The sequence below is a fragment of the Lepidochelys olivacea genome (genome assembly GCF_965140295.1).
Source record: "Lepidochelys olivacea isolate rLepOli2 genome assembly, chromosome: 17".
NCBI lineage: Eukaryota > Metazoa > Chordata > Testudines > Cheloniidae > Lepidochelys > Lepidochelys olivacea.
This window is the reverse complement of record NC_140427.1, coordinates 3,044,403-3,064,549: the sequence shown is the minus strand read 5'-3', so window position 1 is coordinate 3,064,549 and position 20,147 is coordinate 3,044,403. Positions and strand designations below refer to the sequence as shown.

The window sequence follows — 20,147 nt, the reverse complement described above, 5'->3', positions numbered from 1 at the left end:
GTGGAGTGGAGCTGCCCTTGTCTTAGCTCAAGCAGCCACCTCAGATGCTGGGACCTATCAACTTCCTGGGGCCACTCACCCCAGAAGACAAGAGAAAGTCAGGGGGTGCATCGTAGGACTCTGTGGGTGACATTTGACCAACCCTACTGCACAGGTACCCATAAAGGCTTGGTTGCTTGAAGGGCAGCGGAGCCTCCCTCTCTGGAATCGGGCACCTTGGCAAGGCCACCGTGCAGTGTCAATGAGAGCCACCCAGGGCACAGCCCTGCTCTCCCTGGCCAGCAGGCAGAGCGTGGCCCCTTGCACACCGGGACCCAGGGCTTTGCCTGAGGCCTGAGGGTGGCTGCAGGGCTCCAGAGGGGGAGAGGACACCCGGCACTTTGGCTGCCCTCCAAGTAACCGCTGGCACCTGTGGCCTCCCTGAGGATGCCCCCCTGCATTAGAGCCCAGGGTCCCTCCCGCCCCCCTTTGCGGGGCAGCCACCAGGGACCCTCCTGCCATGGCCGAGGCCCCAGCCTCCTGTCAGAACGGCCCCTCTGCCTCCCACCCCCCTGGCCCTGCCCTGGGAGAGGCCCCCAGGGACAGCCCGCCCCAGCCCCGCTCACCTGCCGCCTCCTCCCAAGGATGCTCTGGCCGCAAGCACCTTTCCTCTCTTCGGCAACGGTCCTAACGGCCGCCAGGGGGCGAGCTGCCGCGGGGCACCCTGGGAAATGTGGTTCTTCCTCTCAGACCCTCCGGACTACGAATCCCAAGATGCCGCGCGCAGCGGAGCCTGGCGGTACGGCTAGGCCTGAAGCGGCGGAGCATGCCGGGAGTCATAGTCTCTTTGCGGGGTACAGGCGCATAGCGGTTAGAGAGGGGCTACAAGAGCCATGAATCCCGGCGCACCTTAGCCCTTCGGTGACGGGCATGCTGGGAGTTGTAGTCTGCTGGGACGAGGGGGGTCGCAGACCGCGCGCGCGGAGTTCCACTGTGTCGAATCGGCTGCTGCGGAACCACAGGGGGTTGGGGCAGAAGCACCCCCCACCCTTGCAACTTCGAGTGTGGAATCTACGGCTGGGAAGGCAGCGACTGAGTTTACCCGGCCTGTCATGGCGGCGGCCTCCTCCCCGGCGGGGAGCGCGCCCGCCGGCCCCCGGCCTGAGCCGGCCGCGCCGGCCCAGCTACAGTACAGCCTCCTGCTGGAGCACCTGGTGGGGGAGCGGCGGGGGCCGCGCCAGGCCCGGGCCCTGGACCCCGCCGCGCTGGGGGGCATCCCGGCCCCGCCCAGGAGCGAGGAGCAGAAGCTGATCGAGCGGGTCATGGAGAGCTGCGGGTTCAAGGCGGCGCTGGCCTGCGTGGGAGGTGCGGAGCGGGGCCGCGCCCGGCACGGGGGCGGGTGGCAGCCGGCGCCCATCTCCCCTTCCCGCCGCTCGAGCTGCCGGGGCCGCGCCCGGATTGGAGCCCCCTGTCCTGACCCGGGCTGGGGTGTTACAAGGAGGGGCCGCGGGGGGTGATGGAGGGTTATAAAATCACCAGTGGAGCGGGGAACGTGGATAGGGAACGGGGGGGTCACCCAATGCAATGAACAGGCGGCTGGTTGGAAACAAACCTAAGGACATACCTCTTCGCACAAGGCAACGCCACCCTGTGGAACTCCTTGCCAGGGGATGCTAAAACCGGGTTCAAAAAAGAACTAGATACGTTCATGGAGGACAAGTCCATCAATGACTATTAGCCAAGAAGATCAGGATCACAACCTCCGTGCTCTGGGTCCCTAAATCTCTGAGTGCCAGAAGCAGGGACTGGGCGACAGGGGATGGATCACTCAGTAATTGCCCTGTTCTGTTCATTCCCTCTGAAGGATCTAGCACTGGCGTCTGTCAGAGGACAGGATACTGGGCTAGCTGCACCATTGGCCTGGCCCAGTTTTTATATTCCGGTCAGTTACTTCTCTCTCCCTGTGCCTCAGTTTCCCGCTTTGTACACCGGGCTCTCCATTACTGGCCCTGGGTGCTTGGAGATGCGCTATGTTAGTAATGTGACTCTGGGGAGAAGTCCACTCTTCTGACCACAAATGTCTTGTACAAGCTGTAACATATCAGGATGCTGGGATGTTTGTTGTGATGACCGTGCTGCATTGCTGCAATCAATGGGGAAACATTCTATTCTCACTGGTTTTTTTTGGCTTCTTTAGGTTTTGTTTTGGGAGGAGCATTTGGTGTATTCACAGCAGGCATTGATACCAATGTAGGGTTTGATCCCAAGGATCCCTATCGTACACCAACTGCAAAAGAAGTCCTTAAAGATATGGGACAACGAGGGATGTCCTATGCCAAAAACTTTGCCATTGTGGGTGCTATGTTCTCCTGTACTGAATGTCTAGTAGAGTCTGTAAGTAGCCAACAGAAATGCTTTCATTCTTTAGAAACCCTTGGCATGTGTGTATTCCTACCTAACTTGCTCTTGAGCTACACTAAAGCAACCTTGGGTGGTGGAAAACAGCTCTAGGAGGAAAATGAAGCACACTTAGCCTGTTGGTTTTTGGTGTTTTCCAGCCTCTGATTCCTTGTTATAACAGAAAAAAGTACAGAACAACCCTCTTAGGGCACACTTGGTAACAAAGATCATTCCAGTTCCAGGGCTGGATAAATATATGGTTAATTTTGGGGACTATATTTTAAAGCCTAGCCAACCTTTTTAAAAAAAAATCTCCCTATCAGTTGTACCCATAATTATTTGGGCCTGTAACATTTTAGAAGCAAAAAGGAGGTTGGCGTGAAAATCAGGTCTTGGAGGATAATTCTGGATCAAGTCCTGGATCTCATTGTGTAGCTAGAGAGCAAAGTGACCTTGCTTGTCTCACTGCTAAAACTCTTGACTTTCATATTTCCTTAGAAATAAGGCAACAAGTTTCTTTATTTTAATTGGAAAGTGTAATTAACTCATGTAGAAGAATAAGGGTATGTCTACACGGTAATAAAACATCCACAGCTGGCCCTTGTCAGCTGACTCAGGTTTACAGGGCTACTGTAGTGTAGACATTCGGGCTTGGGCTGGAGCCTAGCTCCAGCCTGGATGTCTACACTGCAGTTTTATAGCCCCACAGCCCAAACCAGCTGATATAGACCAACCCCCGGCTTTTCATTGTGTAGATGTACCCTAAGTGTCTTAGGTAATACTCCCCCTTCCCCCAAGAAGTCTCACACCAAAGGTCAACATTGCTATCTACTGGAAAATTAGGGACAAGCATGGTCAGCTGTGAGTCAAGGGGACTGGAGGGGTGTTTTTATTCTCTAAAACTAACATTAAGTAGCTATGCTAATAGTTCCACGTGCACTTTCCTACTGTGACTCCACTGCGTTTCTCCATTCCACAGTATCGTGGAAAATCAGACTGGAAGAACAGTGTTGTTAGTGGGTGCATCACTGGAGGAGCCATTGGCTTTAGAGGTTAGTAGCACTTACTTTGAACTGTTTCTGTCCTAGCTCTGGCTCTGGCCAAGACTGCCAGCTACATGGATGTACTGCAATCTTTTCTAGACATCCCAAGTGCAGACACTTCCATGTAGTATTAAGGGGGCATCACCATGGAACTTGTAATGGTTCAAAATGAGTTAAATTTGCTTTAGGTGCTGCATCTGCTTCCCTGCTAATAAAAGGTACAGTGAAACTGACTATACACAAGCATCAGTCAAATGGAAAAATATTTTTATTCAAGGTTTTCAGAGTAACTTTGGGTGTTATTACACTTGGATAAGATGTAGAATAACCACTTAAACGGAATATTGCACAGGAAATACCACCTAGGAAATGCCAGCAGCAGCTGGCGCCCCAGAGCGAGTCTAGCTAGTAGCCATCAGAATGGGGCATAGTCCAGCACCAGTCACTGCTTAGCACCTGGGCTTTTGGCAAGAACCCACCAAATGCTCCCTTGTTAAGAATATGCCTGGAAGGGGGAGCTGTGGTTGTGCTGAAGCACAGGATTGTGGTGCTTTTCAGCAAAGTTGGAGTTCTGCCTTCTTTTCCCTTCCTCAAAAAAGAGTCTTCCCAAAGAGCATTAAGGGAAGCAAAACAGCTCTAGAAAGGGCTCCTAATTAAGTCTATTATACTGTGTCTGGCCTGGACCAAATCCTTTCGGAGCTCTTAAAGCAGCTGCTGCCTTTCTGTCCCCATCATACTGTTCAGCCACCCTAAGTCACCTGCAGTGCTGAGCTCAGAGCCAAGTGAATCCAGCCATTGCATCAGAGCTGGAAATATTCATTTGCAGCCCTTCAGAGGCAGAGAAACCATAACAAAGCTCAGTTAGTGCACCACACAGGCCCAGCCCCTGTGGTTCCAAGTGCAGTGTGTGCCAAATTCCGGGGATGCATCTAAGTCCCCTAATCCAATTAAAATTGGAGTGCAAGATTCTCTGCACGGAAAACTGCAATCCTGGGACCTCTTTAAGGCCAGCAGTATAAGCCAGTAAATGGGAAGAAGTGCAGGGCATTTCTAATTCTTTCCCTTCCCTTTTTGCATTGCAGCTGGTTTAAAAGCAGGGGCCATTGGCTGTGGTGGCTTTGCTGCTTTCTCGGCAGTGATTGATTATTACCTACGGTAACAACGCAGTCCTGTGGGAAAGTTTCACTTGTGTTCCAGTGCTGCTGGTAAGAGCTGTGGGTTCACCAGACTTACTTCCCTGCCTTTGGAGGAGTGATCAGAGCAGGATATTGCCTGCTGTTTCCGAAATGACTGATAATCCTTTCACCCCTCACCCTGGCAGGCTTATTTCATGCTCAGGTGCTGGAGTTCCTTGGAATTGAGCCAGTCTTTTGGGCACACGGTGATCAGGGTCATCATCGGAATGGATAAACGGTCAGTTTCCAAGAACTAAGCCTCTTCTCGCTAAGCCTTCCGGATCCTTTGGGGTTTGACTTCTGGGGAATGTTTTGCTGGTGCTGAAAGAGGCAAGCTGTCAGAATCTTGATAAATAAATGCAGCAAGCTGGGTTGTAAGTTTGCTGCGAACGTTTAACAGTAACAGGTTTGCAATGTGCTGCTCTGTTGGGTAGAAACAAGACCGTGTGGGCGAAAGAATAACTAATTCCAGGCATTTTTTAATATCCGCTGGAGCGTACCTAACCCTCTATACAATGCTTTAAAGTACAACTAAATGGGAACCAACTTTCCTTACCATGTCTTGGAGAACAAAGTGAGAAGGCGTTTTGCCTAGTGATGCCAGTGACTGAGCTGCCACACACAACATTTCAACCAAACAATTTAGGAAAAAGCGGCTTGTTGACAGAAGCATAATATTATATGGTAAGCCTGCCTAGCTGAGCTAATCTCACTGTAGTAACACAGCAAGTGATGAGCTACTGCTTCATCTGCCGTTGGATCAAGATGTTAACTCCAAAAAGTTGTGGAGAGACTAGGAAGCCATTGCATTAGAACAGTGTCGGGAGCTTCCTATTTACTTAGGAGGATGCAATCCTTTTCCCACAACCAAGCGGCACTGATTTTGTATGCTCTGTGGTGCTGGCTATTACTAGAAGCTGTATTATTGTGCACTAGAGCTACCAGCTGGACTTGAGTATGACTTTAGGCCATATTTCAGGCTGATTGCCAATTAAATCATGCACTGAGTTTCTGTCACACTGGGTTGAGGGACTGCTGCAGTAATGGCTAGTTAGCTGCATGCTGCCTGGAGGTACGTGTTGATAGGCTCTTCCAAAGGGAGACTCAGGTTCAAGGCCACGCAGGGTATGCAACAGCTGTAAGCAGTCTGATGCCTTACACCATCTCAACTAAGCCTGTGCAGAGCTGTGGCTGAAAGTGGCATTCAGCAGACAGAGGTGCTTAGAACTCTCTCATTGAATGTAGGGGAAGATGTTAAGCCTGGGACCACTGCAGGGTATTCTGGGAAGTGAGCAAAGCTACAGTCTGGGTCGAGTGTTACTACAGCAGGCTGGAGGAGATGGACGCATGGGTTAAGTGTGTTTAGCTTTCCAAGTGGTGCTGAAAGGGCTGGTCTGCCATAGCTGCCGACTTCCTCCATGGACTTATCCGTAGTGTAGTCATAATTGATTGTTCATTAGCACCCATGAACTGGTGCCTTCGGGTGAGTTCTGGCTGCCACATTTCTAAGACAGCTGTTCCCACCCCTTAGAACAAACATGGTTAGTTTGGTAGGCCCAGGCCTGCTTAAACTGGTATTAACCTGGTTTGCCTTTGTGAATGGCTCAACCACTACTACTCTCTTAAGTGGTCTATAGCCCAGGCTCCTGAGACGAGGGTGGGTTCCAGCTTCCAGTGTGGCCACCTGGTCACAGGCTGCTGACTGCGCTGGGGTAATGACAGCCATGTCAGCACTGGTCCAGTGAGAGCAGCAGCGGGCTTTTAGCTGTGCTTGAGTGTCCCTTTTGGGAAGGGAAACGCTGCTGTCTTCCACCCCGTGTGTCCCCACTTTCAGCTGGGGTGGGGAGCCAGCCCCATGTGACCGGTCAGCTCTCAGAGGTTCCCAGCACGGGCTGGCTCCTGCTCTTAGCAGTGGATCACAGAGTGACACAGCATGCAGCAGCTGGGCTTTGCAGCTCCTTGCTGTAGAGACCTGCCTGCCCAACGGGAGCACCATGTGTGCTTAGACCTCAGAGAGGCCTGCAGTAAATAGCAGTATTTACACTGCAAGGAAAAAAAGTGAAAAGGCAGCGTCTGTTGGAGATAACCAGCTCGCTGCTTCTTGATGCAAACATCTACGCCACCGAGCTACTTTTTGTGCAAACGTCAGGGCTTTGCTTTTTATTAATATTTTTCACATGGTTTACATCCATTGAAAGTTTATAATCTACAGAAGTTGAAACAGAACACAAACAAAAAATAGATCTTAACTTAGTAGAAGTCAAATATTAATGAACCGTTCTATTCTACCTGTAGCCACAAGAGTCCGACACCTCCCACCCCGCTGTAGGAAAAATGAAAACACAGCCCATGGGATTGCCACAGCTTGTGCAGGGGGCTGGTCTCCAGCCCTTTGAACTGGTGTGGGGGTGGGTCAGAGTCTCCCTTCGGAATGACACCACAGTTGACAGATGTAGGTACATAAAACACGCAGGGATCCATTGTGCAGTTCGATCTAAACTCAGTCCCGTTATCCAGGGCAAAGTGCGACACCTGGTCAGTGCATCCAATGCCATTTCGCGTCTCTGGCGCCAGCAGCGTGGGGGCTGGAGTGTAAGCCCTTTAGACTGGCATTGCAAGACTTCCCTCTCCCTTTAGCTGCTTCAGTGCTGTGGGGCTAGCAGCTGCCTTCAGCCCCCCTGAGGCTGGTCTTTAAGACAGCACATGGAATAGCAGTTAAAGGCAGCGCTGCTGTTACAAGGGATATGCTTGGTCACCCCAAATAAACCAGCTGTCCATCGGCATTTGGCACAGAGGGTGTAGGGGTAGTGGACAGAGCTCCCCCCCCCCCAAGAAAAGGGGGTGGGGGAGGGGAGAAAAAAAGGCAGGGTTAGTTTCCTTGGCAGGTCCCAGCACCTGTCTGTGGGCTCCAGGAATCAGGGTGGGTTGGGGTGCTCTCAAGCTACAAGAGCAGGAGCCCACAGAAGAGAACACAAGATAGTGTTTATCTGTGGGACACATCCCAGCCAGCAGGCAGAGCCATCGCTGCCTTGCCCCAAGGGCTGGAGGTTAGAATTCAAAGGGAACAAGCTGGGGGGAAGCTCTCCCAGCAGAATGGCATGTACCCAGGCTGGCTGAATGGATGTGCTTTAGCTTCCACCATGTCAGGCTGGTGCAGTGAGGGAGAGCCACGTGGGGAGAATCCAGCTCCTGTTCCAAGCACAGTGGGCTTTCCCCTTCCAGGCCCCCATCTCCACGAGGCTTTGCCCTTCGAGTTCACTTTCAGCTGAGAAGCTGTTTACCTTGGTGCAGGAAGGGACAAAAAGCAGCTGTTGTCCTACAGACTCCGGCAGCCTCCTGCAGTGTTTACAAGGGGCCAGCCTGCGTGTGGCTTGGTGGTACCAAAGCAGAGCCTGGCTCCCTCCCTCCCCTTCGCCTGGTTCTCAGAAGGGTAGCTCAGCGGAAAGGCTGCATAGTGCAGCTCCCAGAGGGAAGAGGCCCCCGGGTAATGCTGGGGAAGGAAGCCTAGCTGCTCATTTGTGCCTTCGCGGCAGTGCTCCACGGGAGAGGAACGGGTGCCAAGGGCTAAGGCATTGGTATTGACGAGGTATGTGAGGCTTTCGGGACAGTCACTCCTCCCTCGTGCTGCAGGCCTGAGGGGCGTTGCCCCACCTGATCACTCCAGCAGGTGCGCTTCAGGGAGCTCCTGGCTGAACCTCGTCCGTACCTAACGTCCCCTGGAGACACAGCTGGGGGCTAGAAGCCAGTCACTTGGCACACCCAGACGGAGGCAGGTTAGTATTGGTAGTGTAATGGGACAGCCCTTTCTTCTGTCCACACAAGCCTGCCAAAGGCACCTCTGCCCCATCCTAGAGAGCAGGTTACCCCCAACACTACACAGCGGGAGAGGAGAAACAGCAGGAGGATAGCCACACAGGACACGACAAACAGGCAGAAAGCATAGACCACAGGCCCTAGCTGTAAAGCACCTGGGACAGACATTAAAAATGCCCCCCCCACCCACTTTTGTGGCCAAAGGTTTGCTCCAAGAGGGAGCAGAGTTCTCCGTTCACACGGACAGCAAGACAAAGTGGAGCTCGTCGTCTTGATGGGTAGAAAGGGGGAGCCCTTGGTCCCTTCTCAGCCTCTGATGCAAGAGGCCAGCCAACGTTGCACGTGCAGGCCCAGGGGATGAGGCAAACCAAACAGGCACTGGTGTGATGCTGCAGGCTTTGAGCGGGCGAGATGAAGGGACGCTTGGCTGAAGCTGGGAAGGGCAAAAGGAGAGTTGCAACGGCCTTTGAAGGAACGGGAGCCTGGCAGGAAATGAATGAAGCGAGGGGCTTGCGGCCCGTCAGTCACTACCTCTTCTGTCGAACGAATATACATAAAAAACAATTCCTGACCACGAAGGTACGTAAGACACGACTACTAGACAGGGCACGCAGGGCCTGGGCCAGGGTTGGAGACTTGTACAAAATGGTACCAAAGATGCAGAGGGCACTGTTCTGGGGAAGTGCCCGTCTCCCCGCAGGGCGAGGCTAGTCTGTGCTGTACCCCACGCTCTGGGAGGCTGGGTTCGTGTGCGGCTGGTGCCTTCTCAGCGCAGGCTACACGTCTGTGGAGAAGTAGAGTGTGTTGCGTTTCAGCTCCGCGAAGGAGATGGGAGGATGCTGCAGGTAGTAAAGGAGAACCTGGACCTGCAGGGGACGCAGAGGAGAGAGTCAGGGCTGGGCTGGACACGGAGCTGGCGAGGGGACAGCCGCCAGGCCAGCCCCTGCCTCCAGCCATTAGAAGAACCTTCAAGTGTAAAAAGCCAGGGGAGGAGACGAACCTATCCCTGAAGGTGACTAAACCCAGCCCTTCTCCCACAGGGAAACCAGAGCCAAACAAGGGCTGTTTGAATGCACATAACACCAAGCTGAGGGGCCTGATCCACTGCAGGTTTTTAATGAGGTGGCACCTGGAGGCCTGCTCAGGATTGGACCCCACTGGGCCAGGTGCTGTACACAATACAATGCAGCCCACCCCCATCCTACTGAGGGCCACATGGGCTAGGGAGTCACCCAGACACTACCATACTCCCCAAAGCCAGTCACAGCCCCGCTCAGATTTACCCACGCTGCACAGAACGTGTCCTGGCTGAGGCAGACAGAGCCGCCTCCCCCCAGGCAGCTTTGCACCACTGGCCAGCAGCTTTCTGGGGCTTTCTGGCTCTAGAATCAGGCAGAGGCAGGAGACTGGTCCTGGCTGAACCAATGGGCTGAGCTGGTGGCCATCTGGTTAACAGCAGAACCGTCTCCCAGCAGGGTGGCGTCTGCTGTTTCCCAGCTGGGCAGGACGCCAGGTTGTCTTGCCGAGGCATGCATGGAGAGCACAGACCGATGCATGAGGGAGGCTGGGTGACCAGAAACGTTCAGGGTTAACCACCAAGTTCAACACGGCAGGTATAATGGTGCTGAGGCCAGCCCTGCTGGTGTACCCCCTGCCCGGCTGTGCATGAGCTAGGAGGGGCTGCAGCTCGGCTCTGACACGCGGGGGGACACCCTGTACAGGTGTGAGCCGCAGCTCAGCGAGGGGACAACACGCACAGCCCAGCAGGGGGCACCGCTTCTCCAGCTGGATGGAGCCAGAGCAGAGCTCGGCCCCCATACCTGTGCCATAACGTCATGGGACCAGATGTCGGAGGCCAAGGTGAGGTGTCCTTTGCTCTCCACCTCGGAGGGTCTCAGCAGTGTTGGGCCAAAGACCGTGGCCAGGTTGTGGAGGGACATTTTGTTGATGGGCTCCTTTTCGGCAACCCTGCGTGAGGGGAGGGGGGAAGTCAGTCCACTGCGGAGGTGGATCTGGAGCCACCCCAGAGCTGCCCTCGCAGGCCACCTGGCTGGGTGGGGGGCTCCCAGAGCCACTTGCGCTCCCCCAGACAACACAGGGGAGGGGAGCAGCAAGGCTGAGCCGCTCTCTCAGCCCCATCCAACCCGCCCCCTCTGTTCAGGCCCCTGGCCCCTCAGGCAGAGCACTGCCGGCCACAGCATCTCCCCAGCCTCACTGTCTGTGGGACACAGGCCCGGTGCACTGCAGGGCTCTGTCTCCCTCCGCTGGGGACAGGACCCAATTCGATGGATCAGCAGCTGCCAGGGGTTGCGCTGCCAGCCCTGTGCTGCTGTCTGGGGCGGTACGATGTGCCTGTGCCCTGTGAAAGGTCTGGGGTGGCCTTTGAAGCTGCCCAGGACTCCCCAGCACCCCTCTCCCCGATGTTCTGCAAAGCCCTCCGGCGCCTGGGAAACTGGCATCACAACATCGCTGTCTTAGGAGGCAGCTGTGCTCCTCCAGCACACGCTGAGTGCGGTCCAGGGACCCGCTGGGCCAAGTTCTCAGGATGGAAACCAACCAGCCTCTCCCAGCAGGCTCCTTTGCTCGCTGCCTGCCCCCTCCCCCAGCTCACTCTGTTCCCTGTGTGATCTTAAACAAACCAGAGAGAAAAATGCCTCCTGACGCAAGTAACATGAGACCTCAAGCCCGTGTCCAAATTCCCCCTTCCGGCCAGCCCTGTGCCTGGAGGCAGCGCCGTGAGCAATCCCAGGGCCTTGGCAGAGGAGCTCATAGAGAGAGCACGCAGAGCCATACCCACAACTGCCCCTGCCAGGGCACTAGCTGCTGCCCTCCTCCCGCTGCCCCGCTTCGGTGCACCTCAGACACGGCAGCAGGAGCGGCACAAGGGACTCCAGAGCCCATCTCGGAGCAAGGAAGGCCCAAGAACTGCCCGGGACGGATCAGTGCCTTGCCCACAGCGCTGCTGTAAGGGGGCTAGAAGGGGCCAGGCAAGCGGGGAACTTTTCTCCCTGAGCGGAGCCATTAAAACCCCTGCCAAGCACAGATACTAACAGCCACATTACAGGGCTGCCAGAGAGCTCTGTGCGGGGACTGCCACAGAGATCACCAGGAGCTGCCAAAGACCCAGCTCCAGCAAATGCTCTGCACAGTGACAGGAGAGAGACACGCCCAGAGCCGACAGCCTAGCGAGCGCTGTGTTGAGCGGCACAGAGCAGCTAGCCCAGCTCTTGGAGAACAGCCCCCCTCTGGGGGTGGGGGGGGGTCTTCGCTGCAGAGCCAGGGCTCAGTGCCCAGGTGCGAGCAGCCCCATCACGTGAGCATCCTCCCCGGTGCTGCGCTCCCCTGGGGCGTCACTAGGGCTGCTGGGCCCAGCCCAGGGCTCTGAGCACTGCAGAATGCCTAGCCGCTCGCGGATTCTGTCCTAGCACGACGGCCTCCTGCGCAAGGCAGCCAGCGGGCGGCCAGCCCAGTGACAGGCCTCCCCATTCCTGGGGGGAGAAGAGCCCAAGCACATTCTCTGTCCCATCCCAAGTGTCCCCCACCAGGGATGGCAGCCCCAGCGTTACCTTTTCAAGTGTTCCAGCAGGAAGAGGAAAGTGATGAGGTTGGGATCGGGCAGCGACCGGAGAAGGTGCATCATGCAGTTCTCCTTGGCGGCAGGATCGGAGAGTGCTGGAGACAAGGAGAGAGCCCAGCGAGTGCACACAGCTCAGCCCGGGCTAGGAGGACCCTGTGAGCACTGAGCGGCCCGGAGGCTTCCCGGAGCCCACGAGCCCCAGTTGAGTCTGGCTGGGAGACCCCAGCCTGGGGGTGTGGTGGGGTCACTGGAATGACTCTAAACCTCTCACCTCAAGGCAGGAGCCCTCCCTCAACTAGCAGCCGACCCCCGGGGAAGCCAGTCCCACAACCACCCACTGCAGGGGACTGGTGCCTTCCTCAGGGGCAGCTGGTGTTGGACCCTGGTTTGACCCCCGGCATCTCAGTAGGAACCAGCCCCCCTCTGCCCGAGCAGGCTGTGGAGCAGAGGCAGAGGATCCAGCCAGGCCTCCCTGCATGGCCCGGGGCAGCACGCGTCTGACTCCCCAGCAGCGTGCTGGGGTCTGGGCTGCTTCCATCCTGCTGCAAAGCCCCCACCCCCGGCCAGGGTCTGGAGCTGCAGGCCCAGGCAAGAGCCTTACCTATCCCCTCCATGAAAGCGGGGTACAGCCGGTCTGTGAGGAGGGGCTCGGGGAGCTCTCGGAAGTACAGCTTCAGGGTGCCCGCGATGGCGTTGATGTCCATGTCGCTCAGCATTACCAGGACGTCCTTGTTATCTGCCGGGGGAAACAGCTCAATGGTTTGAGCACTGGCCTGCTAAACCCAGGGTTGTGAGTTCAATCCTTGAGGGGGCCATTTAGGGATCGGGGCAAAAATTGGGGATTGGTCCTGCTTTGAGCAGGGGGTTGGACTAGATGACCTCCTGAGGTCCCTTCCAACCCTGATATTCTATGATTCTATGACCCCCAGACCATCAGGATGCTGGCCCAGCCCAGCACAGTGGGGAGGCTCCTTAGTCCCCGCCTGCTCCCCCAGGGCACTAAGCTCTGGCACTCAAGGCTCTGGCCAGACGCACAGCTCTCAGGAGGTAATGCAGCCCAGTGGCTAGTGCACAGCACTGAGGCAGCCTGGGGCCTTGCCACGCCCCCTCTCTCCAGCTGTGAATTGGTACTCACCTCACTGGCTGAGCACTGGGGGGCTCTGCACACAAGTGCCAAGAATTATCCTTCTCCCATTTCCTGCCCCAACCTGCTGCACAGTGCTCCTGTGCGCTGCCAGAGAGCTGCTGTGCTCCAGCCCAGAGGCAGCTGCGGAGGAAGGGACTCCAGAGAAACAGCAGTGAGTGTTCTTGCCTTGTTTGGTTCTGCACCACATCGCCTCCTACTGGTGGAGAGCGAAGGGGCCAGAACAGGGTTGTGATCTTTAATTCTGCTGCCAGTGAGCATCAGCCATGGTGGTGCTGGGGCTGGGAGGGACAGGGAGGTCCTGGCAGTGTCCGGACAGGGGAATAGCCAGCTCTACTTTGCAGCCTGTTCTCAGACAAAGCTGAACAGAGAAGAACTTGCCAGCCTCTTGGGAGGCTCTCCTGGCTCCGTGCTTCCTTGAGAGCAGCTCAGCAGGGACGCTGATTGGAAGGAGAGCCCAGGGCAAGAGCTGGACTGGGACGGAGCAGCCAGGTGCTTATGTTTTGCAGTTCTGCCCGGTATCTGTGGCGAGCTCCATCCGGGGGAGCGATAGCTCAGTGATTTGAGCTTTGGCCTAATAAACCCAGGGTTGTGAGTTCAATCCTTGAGGGGGCCATTTAGGGATATGGGGCAAAAATTGGGGATTGGTCCTGCTTTGAGCAGGGGGTTGGACTAGATGACCTCTTGAGGTCCCTTCCAACCCTGATATTCTATGATCCGGGACCATTTCCCCACAGCTGCCTCGCATGGAAGGGCAATCCCACCATTAGCCTTGTTCCGGCTCTAACACTGAGACCACGCGGCACATTAAAATCACATTATCCAGCAAGTCCCTGGTTTTCAGGCCGGTGGGATTCAAGAAACGTGCAGCAGAGGGGAGCTGGCACAGACAGGCTCTGCAGGGCTCGGCTGACGTGCTCCCCTTCCCAGAAGGGCTCTGGTCTCAGGACTCACTAGCCGCTTACCCCAGGGATCTGCGGCCTCCAAGCAGAGGGACCGCTGGGCTGGATGGACATGTTTAGCCTGTGGACTCCAAGCAGTGGTGCAGGAGCAACCAGCTCTTCTCTTTCCACAGCCAACCTGTGCCCCACCTCGCCCAGCTTAGCGAGAGGTGCGTGTGCGTGATTTTAGCCGCCCCCCAGGAAAGCGCTGCTAGCAGTCGTGGGGATGGGAGTGGGGAGCCATTTCTCTGTCACTCACTTGCATCGAAGGCTGCCTTCAGCGCCTGGATGTCTGTGGCGACTCCCGAGATCCGGTAGATGCCGACCTCCTCGATGCCTCTCTTCTCCACCTCCTCGACGCACTGCCGCACAATGTACGGCACCTTGGAGCGCTCCCGCCTGGGGTGGGGAACCAGAGCAGTGGAGTGAGACACCCAGGCCCTGGGCCCGCTGCATCCTGCGCTTCAAACAGCCACAGGGCCATGCACATGGGGTGGGCGGTGGAAGCGGCACCCGCTGCTCTGGCAGGGCTGGGTGTCGCTCAGGGGAAATGGTAAATCAGACCGAAGGGGCAGCAGAGGAGGCAAAAGGCCTGCCCCCAATCCCAGGCTGAGAGCCGTGGGCTAGCGGGAATGAAGCTGGGATGCACCTGCTCTGCTCCGGGAGAAGGGATGGGACAGCCTGCGGTCCAAGCAGAGAGCAGCGCTGGGTGCAGGCCATGCACAGGGCTTCCTCACACACACGCAGTGGCAGGGAGGGACATGGACCCGCTTGGCAGCATGATGCTGACTCCAGCTGGAAGCCCAACACTCAGATGGGGCGTGTTGTGGAGACGGCACACCCAGGGAGGGCCCAAGCCCGGGCGACCCAGCAGCCTGCTCCTTTGGGGCCGAGGGGTAGGGAAGTGCCATCGAGCTTGGGGCTGCACAGGGGTTGTCCCCTGATGCCAGGAACTTACTTGGTCACAACGCTGATTTTCACGCCGAAGACGCCGGTCTGCTTTTTGGACGGGGTCCTCTTCAGGCTCATGTCCCGGCTCGTGAACTTCATGGAGAACTCCACCTTGATCTGAGGGAGCATGGAGGGCTCAGTCACAGGGGCGGGAAGCACAGCTGCAGGCAGGGACTTGGCCCAGGAGAGGGCAGGGAGCTGACGGACCCTGGGCAAGCGGGCAGCGACATGCTCTGGCCAGGCGTTTCCAGAGCAGCCTGGGAAGCCCAGCCCTCCTAGCCAGCGGGGGATGAAAGTGGGGAAGCCATCGTGATCCCGAGTGCAGACGCATGGCCAGTGCCTGACCCTCGCCCCGAGAGAGGCCGCCCTAAGGCACGAGCGTTGAATGGGTCCTCAGATTACCTACCCCATTCATCTCAATGACGTCCATGTGCCAGTTCTTAGTCGGCACGGCCTGTGGGTCCAGCTGTGAGGAGAGAGAGAAAGTGAAATTCCCAAGTGCTCCCCTAGCCTGCGTTAGACGCAGCCCCACTGAATCCCGGGGAGGACGCTGGCACTAGTCATGGAAGCGTGCAGAACATTGCATCACTGGACTCTTCCTGCCCTACCACAGAATCATAGACGATCAGGCTTGGAAGGGACCTCAGGAGGTCATCTAGTCTAACCCCCTACTCAAAGCAGGGCCAACCCCAACGAAATCATCCCAGCCAGGGCTTTGTCAAGCCTGACCTTAAAAACCTCTAAGGAAGGAGATTCCACCACCTCCCTAGGTAACGCATTCCAGCGCTTCACCACCCTCCTAGTGAAAAAGTTTTTCCTAATATCCAACCTAAACCTCCCCCACTGCAACTTGAGACCATTACTCCTCGTTCTGTCATCTGCCACCACTGAGAACAGCTGAGCTCCATCCTCTTTGGAACCCCCTTCAGGTAGCTGAAGGCTGCTCTCAAATCCCCGACTTGACGAAGCTGGAGTTACAGCAGGGAAAGCTGGTGCCCACCCCACAAGGCAGGCAAGTGCTACCCTTGTGTTACAGATGTGGAGATGGGCCAAAGATGACCCTGAGGGGCCTCTGAGGGAGCCTCTATTGAAGCTGGGATCAGCCCTCAGGATCCCCGGTCCATCCCCGGTCTGCTTGCTGCCCTGGGGCTGGCGTTCGCAGCAGTGCAGCCACCGGCTCTCTCCTCTCCGGCCTTGGGGAGCAGCGAAAAGCCCCCCAGAGGCCGCTGAGAGCTCTGTTACCGCCAAGCCAAGCAGCCGAGTTTCTGTAAAGCAGGGCTATTTCTGGAGCAGTCATCGAACAGAGGGAGGGCAGCGTTTTCCACAAACACTTCCCAGGTGGCTGGGGCTATTTATGACCCTGGGAACCAGGGGCTCCGCTGGTTCTGGCCGTCCACATAGGCAGGGCGACCCCAGCTGGCCAGCGCGGCGCTGGAGTTCCCAGCCATCCAAGCACTTCCACTGGCCATAGCTGCTCAGGTACCACGCCCGGGGCGGGGCCGATGCAAGTCCCACGCCTGAGGGGCTGCAGCCAAGGCACCCAGCCGCTGCCCAGGTGAAGGCTGGCGGCGACTCAGGACTGCCGGGGAAGCAGCGGTCCCGTGGTGAGCACAAGTGCAGCGGTTTGGTCGCACCAGCTCGCAGCACTGAGCACCACTGCCCGCTGAGGGAAGGCCCAGAGCACCGGCAGGGGGCTGCAGAAGCCCAGTCAGGGCTGGATAAGCAGCCCAGATGCCTCCTGGTTTCCAGCGGCCTTCCTCATGCTGATCCCACAGCATCCAGCTGGGAGGGGGCAGCAAGTGGCTCCAGACCGCCACGGGGAGGCGGCCAGGAGCTTGGTGACAGATGGGATGGGGTGCAAATGTGGGGCGGACCCCCAGTGGAGTCTCTGCTGTGCTCTCGGCAGGAGGGGAGGAAGTCCCAGTCTCTCCAGGGGGAAGAAGAGATGGAGGAGCTGCAGAGGACCCCTGGACCCTGCTCCATGGAGCCCCAGGCTGCCCTCTCATGCTGCCTCCTCCAGCTCTTCCACTTGCGGGCCAGCTCCAGGAGGGGGCGCTGGCTCAACGAGGTCATGCCAGGTAACCTGGGCCCCCGGCTGGGATGATGAGCTCCAGATGTGGGCGAGCACGCACAGCAGGCGTAAGGCACCAGGGCGCAGAAGGAGGGGTCACGCCCTGCCTGCATTTTGGGGGAAGTCAGGGAAAGGGGAGGGAGCTCTCCTGCCCCGGCACCCACCAAGGGAGCATGGGCATCGGGTCAGACACAGCTGCATGCCGGGCCTGTGGCGGACACTGGCTGCAGAGGGGGCTGGTTAGTCCTCTTCTGAGCTGCTCTGGGTCACCTCTGCTCCCAGCCCCAGGGCAGCCCAGCCAGCCTGGGCTCAGTGACCACAGCAGAGTGACTGACTGGAGCTGATCCATAAGAGCCATAATGCGTCTGTTGAGCAGCCCTGGGGGGGGGGGGGGCAGGGGTTTTGACTCTCCCCGAGGAAAGGGACTGGAGGGCTGGCCTGGCTCTGGCCGGTGCTTTCCCAACCCCAACGGCAGAGCTGCGAGGTGTGTGAGCCTTTCCGAATACCTCGGAGCAAGGCTGTGCAGCCCAGGCCCCAGCTGCTGGGCCAGTCACGTGCCGCCTGGCTGAGCTAGAGCCCAGCTGTGCAGAGCTGCCTTTGCTCCTCAAGGACATGCCGTTTTCCTCTGGCATCTCCTGGCTCAGCAGAGGCTCTGGCGAGAACATGCTGTTCCAGTGAGGCTGAGAGAAGCAGCAGCCACTACCGGCTTGCCAGCCTCTACCTCCCCTCCGCCCTGGAGCAGCCCCAGACGTCACGCAGGCCAACGCCAGGGTCCCTCCCACCACATCCGCGCAGGAGGTGGACGGGGGGGGCCGTGGCATCCCTCACCCACAGTATATAGGAACAGACAGGCTGAGAAAGCCATGCCCCTGGGTCCGGGCTCTCCCCTTGGCCAGAGCAGTGGAGGCTGGGCCCAGCCAACCCCTCCCTGCTGGGGCCGTCGCAGCAGGGACCCAGTCCCCAGGGATCAAGGAGACAGTGTTTCAGAGAGCGCCCTTTGAGCCAGTATGGGCGAGCAGCCCCCGGAGCCTCCAGCACCCTCTCCCAAACAGCAGGGCCCAGCCCCGCCCTCAAAAGGCCGGCCACAGGCTGTCAGCCTCCCTCCGGCGCTGGAGAGACAAGGGCATGATCTGCCAGAGGGGGAGGGATCCCATGGGGCTCGCCCAAGGAGCTACAGGACAGCAGGGGGTGCTCTTCCCCACCGTGGTCACACCCAGGCCAGCTCCAGCCGTGTGTTCAGAGCAAAGCGTTCGGTCGTTCACGGGGTTCCCAGCCACACCGGAACCTGCCACTCCAGCCAGCCAAGTAGGACCAAGCGCCGGAGGCCGTCCCTGGCACCCGCCCGGAGTCAAAGAGACGGTGCTGCCTCATGCGACTGCCCCACAGCACCCCCCCAAACACGCTCAGACCTGTGCATCGCGGCTCCTAGTTATGGCCAGCCAGCAGCAGCTAGCCATCTTCAGCCCCAGCCGGAGCCGGCCTGCTGCCCAGTGGCCCGGTGCATTGCAGGGCAAAGCCATGGTGCACTCTTGGCCCTGGGGCTGGATGGGGGGGACTGGTGGCAGCTCCCTCCTGCACTGCTCCTCGCAGGGACAGGAGGGGGATGCTGCCCGTCGGGAGCGCTGGTGGGGCAGAGCAGGGCCATGCCAGAGTCACTACGGTTAATACACTGCTAAACAGGCTGGGCAAGGGACAGGGATTGCAGCCCCTCACTACATGCAGAGCCTGGGCTGGCTTGTCCTGCTAGAGGAGGAAGGATGAGCAGAGACCCAGACACCAGCTCTGCCCCCCACCCGCCCCGGTCTCTCCCACCTGAGGCCTCGTATGGCACAGCCGAGGAAGCCTACAGCAGTGTCCATTCCCTGCGTGGCTGTGGTTGGGGGTCCTCCGAAGGCTCCGCGACCATTTGCGGGCCATTGGCAGCGCTCAGCCAGTCCCCGCAGCAGGCCAGGCCGAGCTGGGGCCTGGTGGTTTCTCTCCCTTGCTGTCCCTGGGCCATGTGGAATAGCTGTGGTTTCCAGCCCTCGGCACAGGAATGTCTCCTGACGTACATTCCCTGCAAAGCAGCACAGTGCTCCAGCTACAGCCACGTGTGCCATGCCCGAGAGCATCCAGCGAGCAGGCTGGGACCGCTTGGGGCTGACATGGGAGGGGGCAACCAGTTCCAGCCCCACAGCCCCCCCAGTCACGAACCCCACAGCCAGGGCTCCTCTGGAGTTGCAGGGAAGGGGCAGCAGAGCAGAGAGGACAGAGTCCCTGCTGCTCCCTCACAGTGCAGAGTGGCCAGCCGACAACACCTTCACCGAATGGGCAAACCAAGTAAGGAGCCTGGCTCTGCCAGCGCTGCCAGGCCAAACCCAGCCACCCCGCCACAGCCCAGCCTGCCCCACTGCAAGCCCAACACCGCCAGCCTGCCACTCGCATTGCCCGCGTGCAGGCGCTGTTCCCACGGGGACACATCCCCCCTGCCTTCACCGCTCCCTTTCCGGGCCTCGTGTCCTAACCGTGCACGGCCAGGAGTACATGGGGCCCAGGACTGGGACAGCAGGGGCGGAACGCAGCACGCTACTTTAGGAGACCGCGACAGACACATGCCAGGGCTGGAGAAGGCACCAAGCCCTGCCTGTCCCTGTGCACGGCGAGCAGTGCCCAGCAGGGAGGAGCAGGGGCCAGGTGTGGGCTCTGGCAGGTTTGTGTGGAGGATCCTCTACCTCAGCCACTGCCCCAGAGACCCCTTGGCTGAGGAGTCATAGTGCTGCCGGAGGGGGCCCCAGCTGCCCCCCACCCTCGCTGCTCTGGCAGGGCGGTGACAGAGCTCCCACAGGTCCCCTCTGTGCTGTAACATGAGCAGACTGCGCTGAACTTCACTGCAAACAACCGCAAAGTTCCCCGCCACTTCCCCCAGGAACTTTGAAGTCCACATATGGAAGGGGTTTAGCAGGCTCTGAATAAGGCCTTTATTAAAGTCAGGTTAGCCTCCCGATTCAAACCGTGACCCTGCCCTCCAGAGAGCACCGCGCATTCCTGCCTCCTCCCCGGCTCCTTGCCTGCCC

At 58.1% G+C, this 20,147-nt stretch overlaps 2 protein-coding genes across 7 annotated transcripts in view; one reads left to right on the top strand and one right to left on the bottom strand.

Annotated features, from left to right (window-relative positions):
- Positions 1-912: 912 nt before the first annotated feature.
- TIMM22 (translocase of inner mitochondrial membrane 22) lies at positions 913-5,000 on the top strand. 2 transcript variants are annotated; one of them, XM_084650575.1, is made up of 5 exons: positions 913-1,344; positions 2,177-2,373; positions 3,359-3,431; positions 4,505-4,627; positions 4,744-5,000. In XM_084650575.1, the coding sequence occupies exons 1-4, from the start codon at positions 1,092-1,094 to the stop codon at positions 4,579-4,581; spliced, it is 600 nt and encodes a 199-aa protein (XP_084506701.1). In that variant the 5' UTR covers positions 913-1,091; the 3' UTR covers positions 4,582-4,627; positions 4,744-5,000. The 2 variants fall into 2 exon arrangements, with proteins under 2 accessions (XP_084506701.1, XP_084506702.1); XM_084650576.1 differs by having other exon boundaries at positions 952-1,344; positions 4,505-5,000.
- Positions 5,001-6,725: 1,725 nt separating this feature from the next.
- Positions 6,726-20,147, bottom strand: part of LOC311532621 (active breakpoint cluster region-related protein) — a 66,595-nt gene continuing 53,173 nt past the window's right edge. For all 5 annotated transcript variants that reach the window (XM_084651215.1, XM_084651214.1, XM_084651216.1 and 2 more), the window contains 7 exons: positions 15,430-15,489; positions 15,031-15,140; positions 14,332-14,471; positions 12,589-12,723; positions 11,977-12,082; positions 10,231-10,378; positions 6,726-9,276 (listed from right to left, as the gene is read on the bottom strand). In XM_084651215.1, the coding sequence (XP_084507341.1) occupies positions 9,187-9,276; positions 10,231-10,378; positions 11,977-12,082; positions 12,589-12,723; positions 14,332-14,471; positions 15,031-15,140; positions 15,430-15,489 (789 nt within the window). In that variant the 3' untranslated portion in view covers positions 6,726-9,186. The remainder of the gene's footprint in view (positions 9,277-10,230; positions 10,379-11,976; positions 12,083-12,588; positions 12,724-14,331; positions 14,472-15,030; positions 15,141-15,429; positions 15,490-20,147) is intronic.

Coding starts and splice junctions, on each gene's coding strand:
- TIMM22 (XM_084650575.1), top strand. CDS start 1,092: ATGGCGGCGGCCTCCTCCCCGGCGGGGAGCGCGCCCGCCGGCCCCCGG. Junction 1,345..2,176: donor GGCGCTGGCCTGCGTGGGAG/GTGCGGAGCGGG, acceptor TGGCTTCTTTAG/GTTTTGTTTTGGGAGGAGCA. Junction 3,432..4,504: donor AGGAGCCATTGGCTTTAGAG/GTTAGTAGCACT, acceptor TTTGCATTGCAG/CTGGTTTAAAAGCAGGGGCC.